The sequence below is a fragment of the Chelonia mydas genome, chromosome 7 (genome assembly GCF_015237465.2).
Source record: "Chelonia mydas isolate rCheMyd1 chromosome 7, rCheMyd1.pri.v2, whole genome shotgun sequence".
Taxonomy (NCBI): domain Eukaryota; kingdom Metazoa; phylum Chordata; order Testudines; family Cheloniidae; genus Chelonia; species Chelonia mydas.
This window is the reverse complement of record NC_057853.1, coordinates 24,192,452-24,207,772: the sequence shown is the minus strand read 5'-3', so window position 1 is coordinate 24,207,772 and position 15,321 is coordinate 24,192,452. Positions and strand designations below refer to the sequence as shown.

Sequence of the window (15,321 nt, the reverse complement as noted above, 5' to 3'; positions counted from 1 at the left end):
ACTCCTGAGTTTCAATTATATGGAAAGTCACATTCAAGCTGCCTGGGCTAATAGGGCCAAAACAACCTTCAGTCACTTATCTCCTGACAAATCTTCTCTCAGCTTGCAAACATAAGGACAAATGTGTTAGCTGTTGACCTGGGACTATGGAGCTTGCAAGTTGTCATGCAAGAGATGAATATACAGGGGTGGGGAAACAGCTAATCGGATACAAACATCTTCCAAGCTAGGGTGGACAGACATCAGGCTTACTGCTAGAGTGCTGCTCCTCTAGGGGCTTCTCTCTGTCTGTGGTCTGGGTTTGTAGAATGAACACCGCTCATTCCCTTCTGGCTTCTGTATGTTGCTTTTATTCAAAGCTATCTTGTTTATCCTTTCCTGTGGCTTCCCTGCAACATTCCCTTCAGGCTCTTGCTGTATTTATGTTGCTCCTATTGCAAGAGCCAAAAGTAAAGCTGACAATTCCTCTTGCTTTTACTTCAGGGCCCATTCTGCCCATGGTAACTTACTCATTTCCCACTGACAGTTATTTGAATAAGGATGCTGAAAGCTTGAAAAGTACTTTTAACTAGGCTTCCATGTCTTGTACTTGGCCAGCTGGCTGAGTATGATGAACTTTCAATGTGTCTGTTGCTAACAATGGATTAGACAGTCTGGGTCTCCAGCATTGAAACATAAAGGAAACATATAAAGCCTCATTAGGCATATTCATAATTACAAACAAGCAGTTTAATCCTTTCCAAAACTTGTCTTCTGTGGTGCTTCTTGAACTCTTGTACAGAACTAAAAGTGAGCCACTTGTGTTGGCATATCCCAGAATAAGCTGTCAACAGGTTGAACTCAAAGCATCATGTTGATTGCTAATAGAAATGCAAGTTAAAGCATTACAGTACAATTGCATGCCCAACTTGAAATAACATCTAAAGCAGGGGTGGGCGAACTTTCACCCAAGGGCCACATCTGGGAATATAAATTGTATGGCAGGCCATGAATGCACCCAAAATTGGGGTTGGGGTGCAGGAGGGGGTGAGGGCTCTGGTTGGGGATGTGGGCTCCAGGGTGGGGCCTGAAATGCAGAGTTGAGCATGCAGGAGGGGACTCGGGGGGTGAGGGCTCCAGCTGGGGTGCAGGCTCTGGGGTAGGGATGGGGATGAGTTTGGGGTGTAGGAAGGTGCTCCAAGCAGAGACTGAGGGGTTCAGAGGGAAAGGGGGGCTTTGGAGAAGAGGGGGGATCAGGGCTGGGGCAGGGGGTTAGGGTGTGGGGAGAGGCAATGGGATGCAGGCTCTGGGCAGAGTTTACCTCAAGCAGCTCCCAGAAGCAGCATGTCCCTTCTCTGGTTCATATGCAGAGGCACAGCCAGGTGGTTCTGCATGCTGCCCTGTCTGCAGGCACCACCCCAGCAGCTCCCATTGGCTGCAGTTCCTGGCCAATGGGAGCTGTGGGGGCAGCACTTGGGGCAGGTGCAGTGTACAGAGGAAACCCCCCTGGCTGCCCCTACATGTAGGAACCAGAGGGGGACCAGGCAGTTACTTCTGGTAGCTGTGTGGAGCACCGCCTCCACCAATCCTGCTCCCTGGCTGTAGTGCCAGACTGGGGCAAGTCCCAGACCCTGCTCCCCAGTGGGAGCTCAATGGCTGGCAGGCCAGATGCAGGCTGTAGTTTGCTCACCCCAATCTCGAGCGACAACTGTATACAAATCTAAACTGACTCTAAGATCTAGAAAGACTTAGCTTGGAAGGCTTCATCAACACAATTCTGCATATCCCCAAATATCAGACCACACGTCCTGGATAGTAGGTAAGGCAAAAAGAACATGCCTATTCTTCCTAGATGGGAACTCTAATTGTGTCAAGCTCTGGTGCTTGCTTGGCCCTAGCTGTGGTAACACACTTCAGCATTTCCTCCCAAGCAAGAGGTTATATAGCTAACAAGCATTTTGTCATCTCAGTTTTTGAAGTGACTTGGGTTTTTGGGACATCTTGGCCTGGGAATAGCCTTAGGGGGCCTGGACACTCAAGTTTTGCTATTTGGATTAATTATCATGGAGTGATACATAATCAGCATCTGGTCATTATGCAGTGATTACAAGAAGATACTAGCTCATCTTGCTGGTATTTGTATTGCAAGCAATTGAGACTGGAGAACTGGTCAAGGCAGCAAAATAGACTGCTAAACTGTCATGTTAAAAAGGAACAGTAGTATAGTAAGTTTTAAAACTTGTGCTGGACACTTTCACTAGAGCTGGATGGAGAGTTTAAAAACTAATTTGCATGTTTTCTGGAACTTTTGATCAGTTCTGTTAAACTTTTTTCCTCATTCACCAACAAGACTGAGCTAATCAGTGTAGCAATATGGCTTGATGTAAGCTGGATAAGTCTGTATATTTAAAGACCAATCAACCATGTTGAAACCAAAATGGAGATTGCAGAGATTGGTGAATGTTCTTAAAGGGATAGAAACTAGCACAAGAGGCTGTTTATGGAACAAAACCTCTCACTGATGCCCTGTCAAGCTTTAACAGCCTTGTTTTCCTATTTTATTTCTCACCACTTCCTGTAAAAGACCCACAAATGGGGCCAACTTTCAAATGCACAAGTAAAATTGGAAATTGTAATCTCCAAAGTTAACCTTGGTGCAACAACAGTTAAGGCTACAATTCTTTCATGGAGGTTGCAGGAGTCACGGAATCCATGACTTCAGTCCACAGTGGCAGGCTCCCTGTTGCCCCCAAGCTGCATAGCTGCTGCAGGCAGTATGGGGACCTGTAGCTGAGCTCCCTATTTTGTCCCAAATTTTCAGTAAAAGCCAGACAGGTCATGGGCTTCTGAGGTTTTTTCTTGCCAGTGACCAGTCTGACTTTTCCTAAAAATAGTCATGACACAAACTGTAGCTTTAACCATACTTTAAAAGTAGATGTGACTGTCAAATTGACAGTTTCTAGTATTTGTGCCAAATATACCCCCACCTGATAACTTGATGCAGTTTTAATGTTGGTCATAGTATCTGAATGTCCTGTGGCTTTGCTTGGGTTAGGGGACTCTATTATAGACAGCTTTGGCTATGACCAAATAAGTTACCACTGCCTAGTAGTGGTCAAGTGAGCAAATTGAGTTGATAGAGGATATCTCTTTAATCTGGCCCAAATTGCAAAGAGGGAGATTGGTCCTGTTCATATCAGACTTTCTTCCAGATCAGTGTCTATTGAATTCTCCTCAGTTGTCTTGTCTGTCTATATATCAGTCAGTTGGCATTCTTTTAAATTGCCTTTTGTTTTTGTCAGGGACTGTTGCTGAGCCCCACCCAAGGAAATGGTGGGGATCAAGCACTACAGGAAGATGATTCAGGCCACTAAACTCTATTGCTGCTCGCTGCAGTCAATGATCAGTCTTAAAATCTCTGTAGATTTGCAGTCACGGCACAACTGCAAAATAGATGTTTTTAGTGATGTGCTTCAACTTGGGGAAGCCACACCTTGTCATAGCTGAGCAGTATTTCACATACAGCAACTTGATTAGTGTGAATTGATCTGACTGGTTAACCTGCCTGGTAATGCTGGATGGATATTTCTGACTCAAACTTAAATCATTGCTATTTTTTAAAAAAAATTAAACTAGTTCTAACTAGAACATAAGTCATTGCTTTGCCTGTTCACTGAATCAAGGGTAACACTAAAATGCCCATGGCCAGTATGAATTCTGAAACCAAAGCACTGAGAAACTTCTGGCTTAAGGCCTGGCTACACTGGAAACTTCAAAGTGCTGTTTCAGGAGCACTCCTGCAGCAGTGCTTTGAAGTGTGAGGTGTGCTCACACACGAGTGCTGGGGGAGTTCTCCCAGTGCTCCTCATAATCCACCTCCACGAGGGGATTAGCTCACAATGCTAGGAGCCATGCTCCCAGCACTCAGCCTGTGTACACTGGTGCTTTAAAGCATGCTGACTTGCTGTGCTCAGGGTGGTGACTTTTCACACCCCTGAGCCAGCAAGTTAGAGCTCTATAAAATTGTAGCCAAGCCCTGAGTGATGTTATAGCTGGGTTCCCAGTTATTACAACATAATTCACACCATGAAATGGTAGGATCTTGGTCTGATACATGAATGCTTGCTCGCTCATAAAGCAGCGCAAAATACAAAATGAGGAAGCATGATAGAATAGCTTCCAAAATAGGAAGCAGATAGTTAAATTGTGAAGATAATCTGCCATTTCCTAAATTCAGTACGTTCTAGTTTCCAGTCTTCAAAATAAGCTTCCTAGTCGGTCTTTCCTTGAAGCCATAAGTAAGACTCTTGTGATCATACAAATCCTACTTCAGGGCAAGGGTGCTCTGATAGGCTCCAAGTTCTCCCTCTCATGAATATTCCCTACTTAAGTGAAACTAGGGTAAAGAACCTGGTTGAATACATGATCAGTATAAAGGACTGGCTGTTTAATTGGTGCTAGAATACAAAACAACTTGCATTGTGTGAACTTTCTCTTGAAGCTCCCACAGAAGAAGTGCCAACAGCCTGCAGTCTGGTTTTATTAACAGTACTTCACACCAAAGCAGACATATCTTCATGTATTTAAACAGTCTCAACTCAGCTAGGTATTGCTGAACCTGGCTTCCAAAAACAGTCTGACCAAACTAGCCTCCTAGAATGAGTGATAGACAAATTGGGATGATATTCAGTTCTGTACAGAACATACTGTTGTCAGAATGTGTATTTACATACCTCTGCTGTACATTAACTTGCTGCTAACATTCTTGTATTGTAATTGCATACAGCGAGCTATAATCTTAAACTTGGCTGTCATTTTTAACTCTATTTTGGTAATAAGCTAAAAGGAGCCAAAATGAAAGCTCTTGACACTGGTGTCAGGTTACTGCAGTGTAGAAATGTGTGTAAGGGGACCGTTGCCCCCTTACTAACATTCAGTGGGTGTTTTGGTTGGCTAGCTCCCAGTACTAAAATGGGAAGGGTCTATTGGAAACCAGGACCCTGAGACTGATAGTCCCCAGGAACAATAGGGAGAGGCCAATGCTCCAGGTCAGCCTGAATGACAGGGCAGGCAGGCTAATTAGGGAGTCAGGAGGCCAGGGAGGTCCTGTCCTCTGTGTGAGCTGGATTTGCATGGGTCAGACAGTGGGGCTGAGCTAAGGAGAAAGCAGGGGCCTGAGCTGAGCTGGGGAGCAGAGCTGTGCCAGATGCAGAAGGGCCAGAAAAGCATCCCAGAGAGCAGACTTGCCCTGAGAGGAGAGCTGCAGCAACCAGAGCCAGAGGGGCCAGAAAGGCAGCCCAGGAAGCAGGTCCATGCTGGGAGCAGAGTCACAGAAGCAGCCTGCAGAGCAGACCTGTCCTGGGAGTAGAGCCGCAGCAACCAGAGCCAGAGGGGCCAAAGAAGCAGCCGGGGAGCTGGAGGCAGAGCAGCAACAGTGCAGAGACAGAGTGGTGGAGCTGGGGCTGGAGCAGTCTGGAGCTGGGTGCAGTGAGCAGCTGGGAAGACCGAGGGGGACCCTGGGCAGCAGGCCCAGCACAGGGAGACGTCTCAGCCAAGGGGCTCTGCAGGCCAGGCTTGAATCATAACCCCAACAGGGCAGGGGCAACACTGGGAAGAAGGGTTCTACCACTTAGAGCCTGAGAGCATGTGGCCACCACCCGAGCAAGTGTCCAACCTGCAGCAAAGCCAGGGCCTGAGAAGGCCTGGGACTTACAAGGAACAGACTGTGAACTGCCCAGACATTCCAGAGACACTGTTTGTGATGTTCCCTGCCACAGAACAGGGTGATGTTTCCTTTAACCTTTCCCATTTTCCCTTATTCTTTTTAGAATTAATTGTTGATTAAATAACTTGCATTTGCTTTAACTTGTATGTAATGGTCAGAAGTGCCCAGTGCAGAGAGTACCCTGGAGTGGGGACACCCTAGCCTGTCCTAGGTGACCACAGCAGGGTTGGGCGTCAAGCCCCCCAGGAATCCTAGGCCCAGCCTTGCTGGGGTTACAAGGACTCTGCCAGACAGAGTGGAAGAGGGAGCCCTCAAGGGCAGGGAGGCCACTGGGTAAAGGAAGTGGGAGCGAGGACTCAGATCCTTTCGCTAGCCCACTTCACCAGGGTAGTGCAGAAGCCAGGAAAGTTCCCCACAGTAGCAGGACTATTCCCCCTGTTTACATGTGCCTAGCAGTAACTGGGCATCATGAGGTGGGACTTGGAAGACTTTCAGTCCTAAATGTCCTGGTCTCCGAGCCAGCACTCACTTTAGAGGGCAGAACCACATGGGTTATGTTTTTTTTGAGCTGTCAACCTGCCAGCTAAGAGTTGCTCTAAGACCATTGTGTACAAAGCTGCCAGTAGTAGCAAAATGACTGTCAAGCAGGCTTTCAAAGATAATGCAAGAGTCTCCAAGACCCTTACCTTCTCTCCTCTAGGCTTCTATATTTTACTTGAGACCAAGATAAATGAGAACCAGAAATGTCTGCAGTATAAGTCTTAGTAGACTTGAGGCATCTGGGTATGTTAAAAGGATAGTTGTCAAAAATACACTGTTGTATTATAGGGATCCCTCATGCATGTCTGAGCTTCAGCAAAAAGAAATTAGAATACTGGTTGGTGAAACAATCCGCATAGCAATTGCAGACAGTTAAAAGGCAGGTACCAAGTCATCTTCTGGTGACTCTTTAAAACCAAAGCATATTGCAAGGGTTGTCAACGTATTGAAATCTAAGATGTCAGTAGTAGCCTTATTTCTCAGTGGTAGTTTGGCCTAACGGGAATGTGCCTGAAAGAGGGTAATCTTAATGCACTGGTGATGGTCACAAATTAAGTTTGTAATCCGATACAGGTATTTCAACTTCTGTGACTGAATGGAGTAATGGTTGAGAGCTGGGCAAAACTTTTGGCAGTTTTTGTTGACCCAAAACTATTCATTCACAAAATAGCTTTAATCAAAATGTCAAAACCCTTCATTTTGATATTTGGGTTTTTGGCAAAAACCAAGGACTAGATGAGTGGTTCTAAACTGGAGTACACGTACCCCTGGGCAGATACAGAGGTCTTCAGGGGGTAGGTGCATCAAGTTATCTAGATATATAGCCTGGTTGTACAACAGGCTATATAAGAAGCACTAGCAAAATCAATACAGACTCTAAAATCATACAATTTACTTGTTTATAGTGCAATTTGTACTATACACTGAAATAGAAATACAGTATTTATATTCCAATCAATTTGTTATGGTAAAAATGAGAAAGTAAGCAATTTCTCAGTGTGCTTTGACACTTTCTGTGTTAAACTTGCTTACAGAAATCATCCTTAAGTGAGATGCAACTTGGAGTATGCAAGACAAATTCAGACTCTTGAAAGCCATAGAGTAGCCTGGAAAGGCTGAGAACCTTTGGACTAATTAACAAAACAGCAGTGGCCTCCATCTTCCTTTGCCCTCCTTTAACCCAGTGGATAGGTAACTAACCTAAGGTGTGGGGACCCAGGTTCAGTTCCCCTCTAGCAGGTTGTGGAGAAGAGATTTGAATTCAGCTCTTGTACATGGCAGAAGAGTGCCCTTGCTGCTGGCCTATGGAACATTCTGGTATGGTGTTTCTCTTAAGAGCAATATTTAAGTTATTGGAGCAGGGAATTGAACTGATCTGCTAACCACCATTGCTTGTTCTGAATCGTGACAGCCATTGGGCCAGGGAAAGAGTGAGGGTCCTGATTTGCCAAAAAGTTTGGTTCAACCAGAAATAGTCTCCCCTTCCCTCCCCAGGATTCCCAATAAACAAAAATCCATTATTAGACTAGCTGTAGTCTTACTCTCTGGGCTACCACATGAGGCCAACTCATTTGGCAAAAAGTCATTGACAGTATCACATGTCAGGATTTTGACATGCTGGCCTAAGACCTAGAGGAAAGGGGAGGATGAACTGTTTTAAAGAACTTTAAAACATCTTATCAAGAAGTGGCCTCTGTTACCCAGCACTCCATTTTCTCTACCAGTTTTAGTTAAGGCTAGCTTTGAGCATTTAACATCTGCAGAACTGGGTTCAAATTCTTAAATCAGTTGATGTTAGTGACAAAGTGTGACTTAGGTTCAAGACCACTAGACTGGGGTTTGAAAAACCTGCCTCCTATTTCTGGTTCTAACAGTCTTCCTGTATTATCTTGCACAGTCACTTAAACTGTTACTGGTGAGACAGAACTTCATTCTGTGGGGATCAACCCCATGCTGGGAATGCTTGCCCACTACAGCTGTGGGAGTCCCTAACCTGTATAGAATTGGTCCTTGCAGGGAGTAGCTGCCCCTTCCCTACTTCTGATAAAGACAGAGCTCCAAGCCTTGGGTTCAGCAACCTGGTAACTTTGCCAGACTGACCTGATTGCTCCAAGGAGCTGTTGGCCATTTGGCATCAGATGCCAGCTCTGCCATAGGCTCCTGTAGAAGTATTTCATGGCTGGGCTATGCAGAGTTCAGAGGATCCACTGAGACTCTGCTTTGCTTGTTTCCTGGATTTAAAATTGGTCCTACATGTAATTAGTAATCCACTTCCCACACTCTTCAGTTTCACTATTCTACTTGGTCAAGTGGCATATCCAGCCATCAGGCATGCAGTGTCTGAGCTTGGGAGGGGATGCGGGGTGGGCAGGCATGGTTTCATACTGCATATCAAACTGTTGCTTTGGTGTGCACTGGAATGTCCTACATTTGCTTCTCCTATACTTGCCTTCTGAAACCCGGTTTTGAGTGTGCATTCTCAAAAGACAAATGTCTCTCAACATGGCTTCCACAGTAGTTCTCCTCTAAACTGAACCTAAATGAGTCTTTAAACTGAGTTGCAGAGCTTGGGCTCTAGCATGAGCCCAGGCATCTATGCTGATATTTTATAGCCTCATGGCCTGAACCCTTATGAGCCTAAGTTGGGCAACACAGCCCCACCAAGGGTGTCTTACTGCAATACAGACCCACCCTAAGGCTTTCAAATGCTGTCTTAGAAACAGGGGGAGTCTTCCCTATTGGAACTCTAATCAACAGATTTGTCCTGCAAGGTAAGAAATTCCCTGCAGAACAAGCGGCATTCTAAAATGGCAGGGCCTTAAACAGCTGTAAAAGGGGACCTTAAACAACTTAGAGACAGCACACCTTAAATTAAGGAAAAGGAATACTCTGAAGCAATAAATATTGTGTGAGACTTGCTGCCCAAAGAGAATTGAGGCCAAGAGCTTAGCCTGAGTCAAAAGGTTATCCACTCTCAGGGATCATGAAACATCTGTTTTCTAGAAAATGTGCTCCAGGTCATAAACCCTTTTACTTATGGGACTTGAATGTTCACCACCCCTCCGAGCAGACTGTTCCAAAACTGCCTTCAGGAGTGCTGCTTGCTTCTCTGAACCAGTAGGTACTGGGCAGAGGATCAGATGGGGACACTGGACCACTGGAATCAGTCCGGTAATTCCTATGCTTGCTTGATTAAAAGTGTGTGGTGAGCTCTTTCATTTACCAATTTAATAAGACTTAACCAGATTTCTCTTGTCTTGCAGATAGCAAAGCAATTGTTGATGGGAACTTAAAACTGATCCTTGGCCTAGTATGGACCCTTATCCTCCATTATTCCATCTCAATGCCAGTATGGGAGGATGAAGGAGATGACGATGCCAAGAAACAGACCCCTAAGCAGAGACTGCTGGGTTGGATTCAGAACAAAATTCCTTACTTGCCAATCACAAACTTCAATCAAAACTGGCAGGATGGCAAAGCACTGGGTGCCCTGGTTGATAGCTGTGCTCCAGGTAAGCGTTCTCTTTGTAGATCAATGTCTTTCCTCCCTCTTTTGTTCCTTGTGGCAGTGTTGAGCTAATGGTCTAAATTTAGCAATAAGATTAGACATCTAATGCCCTTCTAGATGAGACTACAGGTTGTTTTATAAAACAGCCTACAAAACAGTTGTGGAAGCAAGCTTTAAATGACTTGGCTAAAGGTCCAGGCTTTGCTGGAAATATCAGCATAAAGATGAAAATCTAGTTTGGTTTACTACAGCCCCCACTACAGTTGTCTGTCCTAACCTGCTGGATCAACACAAGGTATGAAGGAGCAAACATTGGCTCCTAAACTGAAAAGAACTTGTTGTTTGGGCCAAACATGAACAGCTTTCATTTTAAGATCATAGCAGGAGGTTCTGCATGAAGGCTTTTAAAACACTTACACTGGGCACAGAATGCAGGAGTTACAGGAAGCTGTACACCTCCAAAACTCTAAATCTTCACCTTTTATTTGTGTATTTCTCTACTAGAGCAAGAATAACATGAAGGGGAGAGCAGCACAAGTACCTCTTCTTGCCATGAAATGATGGTGTTGTAAACATAATTACTTGAGCTAATCTAGTGCAATTCTGGCTGTGCAGCATTAGGAGAAACTATCTTCACAGTATAGACTGTCAGCTCTGCACAAGATTCCACAGAGCATCGGGACTGTCATTTAAATCTTTTGGACTTAAAGCACAATAAGAGACCTCATTCCTCAGGCTAAATCTAAAACCTCCCAATCAAATGGCTGAGTGGGAGTCTTTCCTGACTGGCATCTTGGTTCATAGGCTAGCTTGGAAGTACTTGGTGTCACTGAAGACTGCTCTGTATCCTGCAGTGTGCACACCCTTGGCAGTCATAAGTGACACACATCCTACTTCATGCCACCTTCCTTGGAAGTATGGTGGCTGCAACCAATAAGTGCAGTTCTAGAACTGTGGGGAAGCTAGCCTTCTACCATAGTAAGTGTTTTGCTTTCAGATTAGAACTTCCTATTTAGATATCCTTCCCTGAGAGCCAGTTGCTTTTTGGACTCTAAAAGCAGTCGTATGCACAGATTTGGAAAGTCATTACCCAGAATAAGCACTGTTGCATGTGATGGTCTCAAGTTTTAAAAAAAACCACCTCTAGCAAATAGTCAATGTGAAAGTTCTGAATGCATAACTTGCTTATTCTTAGGTCTCTGCCCTGACTGGGAGACCTGGGACCCTAAGAAACCAGTTGACAATGCTCGTGAAGCCATGCAGCAAGCTGATGACTGGCTGGGTGTGCCTCAGGTAAGGCAGACAAAGCAAAAATGCCTGGAGCAGAGAGGACACTGAGTCAGTGCTGTTATCACTAACTTAATTCTGACAGCCAAGTCCTGTTAAATTTATGTGAGCTTCTCTTCAATAGTAGCCCTTCAGACGTCTTTACGGTGTGGAGCTAGAAATCTGTAGTCTGTCTTCAGTAACTTGAATCCCTGTTTTGACTCTAAGGGCCTGTCTACACTTAAAGCAGCTGTAGCGCTTAGTGCAGAAGCTGCCTTTGCTGACCAGATTGCTTCTCTCATTGGCATATGTACTCCACTTTCCAGAAGCCCTCCTGTCAACATCATGCAGTGTACAGTGGGGGTGTGGTTGATATAACTGCAGCAGGTGTAGGGGTGTGTGTTAAATGGGCATGAGTTTGTAGTGTAGACCAGGGCTTACATGCTAGCTCTATGGAGGAGAGCACAGCTCTTATGCAAGAAGAAGCTAGTGTGCACCAACTAATGGTTTCAAGGGGAAATGCTTCAAGGCCAGGATGACTTTTTCCTGTTCTAACCTTGAGACTTTATTTTTATTTCTGGTTATTTGCCCACTTGCAGCTTCTTTCTGTTGGATGAGAGAATAGTTGAAGTGACTCAGGCCCTTAAAATTGCTCTGACTTAATCAGAAGCAGTTTTATCAAGTCTTTAAGTAGATTTGACTTCAACAGCAGTGCACACCCAGAACTCTTCTATACAATCTTCTCCTTTCGAAATAAAACTAACTTTTGTTCTAAAGATATGGCTGGGTATTGGAACACATCGTTCTCTTTTGAGTGGGGGTGGGGGGGAGAACTCTCTTCATGCTTCATTACTAAATGTACTTGCTTGAACAGGGTCCTTGGGGTTAACCTGTTCATTTAGTTTGCCACCTGAAGTCTTAAGTACTTTTGTAAGAAAGTAGCTTTCTTTTGCATTGATCTCACTTGAACAGGAGCCCATGGATCTTCAAACCAGATTTTTATGCTCATAGTATAACAAGCAATATGTTAAATCTGTAAAGCTCTCTGAGCAGTAACTATGCTCATGGCATTAGAACAAACTGAGATGGACATGACAGCATCACAGCTGTCAGTGTGTATTTCTGTTTCACTTTTGCTGCTGTTCATCTACCATCCTTCACTGAAGGAATATCCCCAAGTTGCTTTCCCAGAAGGGTAACTTGAATGGTCTCTGGTTCGAACGTAATGCGCTTCTGTTGAATTCTTTAGTTATTGAAGCAAACAGGCAGTGGTGGTCTCCATCTTTGTTTCCTAAAACTGCATAAGTAGACTAGCTTTACAAACTTCCTAATGCAGACTTCTTTACTACTAACTCAACCCATGGTACAGCATTAAATACTTTCAAACTGAATTGTGTGCGTGTAAATTGTAAATCCTTCCAGTTAACCCTAGGAAACTACGTAAGGGGAGCTAATGGAATGTATAGAATTGTACTGCTCTTGAAGTCTAATGTTGGTTGGTGGTAGACTAAATACATGTATCAAACACTGTAACCTGTGTATGTTCCAGGTGATTACTCCCGAAGAAATTATTCACCCTAGTGTGGATGAACACTCGGTGATGACTTACCTGTCGCAGTTCCCCAAAGCCAAGCTTAAACCAGGAGCTCCTCTAAAACCCAAACTGAATCCAAAGAAGGCAAGGGCCTATGGCAGAGGTAAGGAAGAACACTTAGGTTGACTTTTCAGAAAAACAAGTTGCTGCTTGATTGTGTTGTCCACAGTAGGCCTGGAGTCCAAGCTGGATTTGTGTACTTCTCTTGTGGTGCTTTGGCTCAAATATGTGGAGACAGTCCAAAAAACACTCCTATTTCTAAAATGCAACCCCCCCACAAAAAAACCACCCCTTCTGAGCACGTTTGGGAAGCCTGCTGCCTTGCACATGTGTAACGACCCACCACTGGGAAAAGTGGGATGGCAGACAAGGAAACCTTCTAACAAAATGTACAGGATCATGTCTCAAACAATACTCAGACATAGTGTGCACCACCCCATTTGCATATTACCATATAGCATGCACTCTTTTAAAAAAGCCCAGAAACCAAAGTGCAGCTAAGAAGTAAGTGAAAGATTGATTGCATGTAGGCAGATATTCCTGCCCTAGAAGACTAGCTGCCTCTGCTGGGGGTGGGTGGGTCAATACATGATACTAGAACAGTCATAGTGAAACTTACTGAGATTCCAAGTTATTCATCTACAATAACATGAGGCTCACAGTTGCTGCCCAGAATAGCCAAACTATTAATCAGGAATCAACAATGCAAGGTTTTCATTGCAGCCCATACACTGTCTTGTTAGTTCAGTTTAGTGCAAACATGGACAGTGCTTAGTGGTGAGAAGCCATGTGGGCTTTCTGGCAGAGGAGACCCTCTATTGGATGAGGGTAACTAGCTGGTAACCATCTTGGTCCAAATCTTAAACTTTCTGGGAGTTGTGGCTTTGAAAAAAGTCCAACAGGAGGTTTACCAGCAACCTAAAGTTGAATACTAGGAAAATCTCTTGTTACCATGTCCGTTCATGGTGTGTGCATGTAGGTAAAACAAGATGGTATCTTATTGTATTCCAAGCTAACACAACCTTTCTTTACTGCAAGGACAACTGTTCTCAATTGAGAGGATGCGGTTACAGTTTGTGTATAGAACTGCACTAATGACTCCCTGAAGAGTGTTTGCAGTAACCTTTATCATAGGCAAAATAAGGCCCTTTAGGGGCAGCATGATCTGGAGGGCTAACAGGATTGAGAAGTGGTAAGTTCTGACTTCAGCTCTGCCTTCAAGAAAGTAGCTTTATCTCATTGTCTTGCTTTCCCTGTCCAAGGGAAGGGGAAACAACCTTCTGAGGTGCTGCCTCAATGCTGGTACAGTGCCTGAACTTTAACAGCTTATGTGCAAAACATGCATTTCACTCTTGATGACTTTGATGCATTTAACACCTAATGTGTGACTAGGAATATGTCCTCATGTTACTGTTGCATTTCTCTAGAGATAAATCGGTTCAGAAATTCTGCTGTTCACAGCCACTTTTTGGATAAGCAATCACACTGCATTTTCTAACTGTACAAATGGCTGTGGAGAAGCCAAGATTTAATAAAACTAGAGGCACTGGCTCATGAGAAGCAGTTTCTTGGACATATGATATATATATATATATATGCTTGGACTAGCATAGAACAAGCAACTTTGGGAAACTCCTCCACCCACTCAGTCAACAGCATGACAGGTGTATAGCTCAAGGCTAAGTGTAAAAAAGATCAAGTAACTAAGTTGCAGTAAATGCATGCTGTGACAAGTCTTGTGAAAAGGCTCTGTATTTATCTTAGCACTTCGGGGGGCGGGAACTTAGTTAGGCTAAAAGTCCACGGAGTCTTGCAGGGCACAGACCTTCACTTAAGCTATGGCTGGTGTATATTAGCTGTGTAAGCTTAGTTTTTGGCAAGATGTTTTGAATGACTTGCATGGGAGAAATTAGAGGGATGTGGATGTTCACCAGCAGATAAACCACAACAGTGTCAGTTACATGTAGTGAAAGTAGAATGCCTATGAAAACTACAAACTAAACTTTTAGCCACAATAACCAATACTGGCTGGCTAATCTTTTTACAAATATCTTATCGAATTGCTGTTCAGAACTTCTCTACCGCTTTAACATTGTGGCTTCTCTGTAATACTTTCAACATTCCCAATTCTATGAAGTAACACCAACATAGTTCTTGTAACTAGAATGAAACAATCCTTGCTACCCTATGGAAGCTGGGTCATGGGACACTGCTTCTAACTTTTGGTGGCTCTTCTGAACAGTCCTAGCTCCGTCTTGGAGAATCTGGCAGCCTATCCTGAGACTTAAAGCCAAGTGGCATTCAGAATTCCTGACTTCATTCTGGGATCAGCCTGCTGTGACCTTGTGTTAACCATTAAAATGCTTAAAGGTGCCTGTATTGTAGGAAGTGCAGGTTGTGACACTAATATCCTGAACAAAACTTATTGAATAAGTATCTTAATTCTATAAAGTTCAACATTAGTAACTCGCATACACTGCCACAACTGCATTTATAGTACAGTGTACCCAATAGGGATTGAATGTGCCTTTTCTAGTAGAGAGGGGGATGCTAATGGACTTCTGTCATCAACCTTTGAAGCCACTCCCAGGGGAGAAACTCATAGACTAGTTCAAATTGGATTTTTCCAGAGACCAAGAGAAGACTTCTGGGTAAAAGCCTGAGTTTTTTTTAAACTGACTCAGGGCCTTCTTCCTGATCCAGCAAATG

The 15,321-nt window shown here is 44.1% G+C and overlaps 1 protein-coding gene across 8 annotated transcripts in view; it reads left to right on the top strand.

Annotated features, from left to right (window-relative positions):
* Positions 1–15,321, top strand: part of FLNB (filamin B) — a 112,928-nt gene that overhangs the window by 34,439 nt on the left and 63,168 nt on the right. For all 8 annotated transcript variants that reach the window (XM_037905337.2, XM_037905333.2, XM_037905336.2 and 5 more), the window contains exons 3-5: positions 9,508–9,756; positions 10,948–11,045; positions 12,568–12,715. In XM_037905337.2, the coding sequence (XP_037761265.1) occupies positions 9,508–9,756; positions 10,948–11,045; positions 12,568–12,715 (495 nt within the window). The remainder of the gene's footprint in view (positions 1–9,507; positions 9,757–10,947; positions 11,046–12,567; positions 12,716–15,321) is intronic.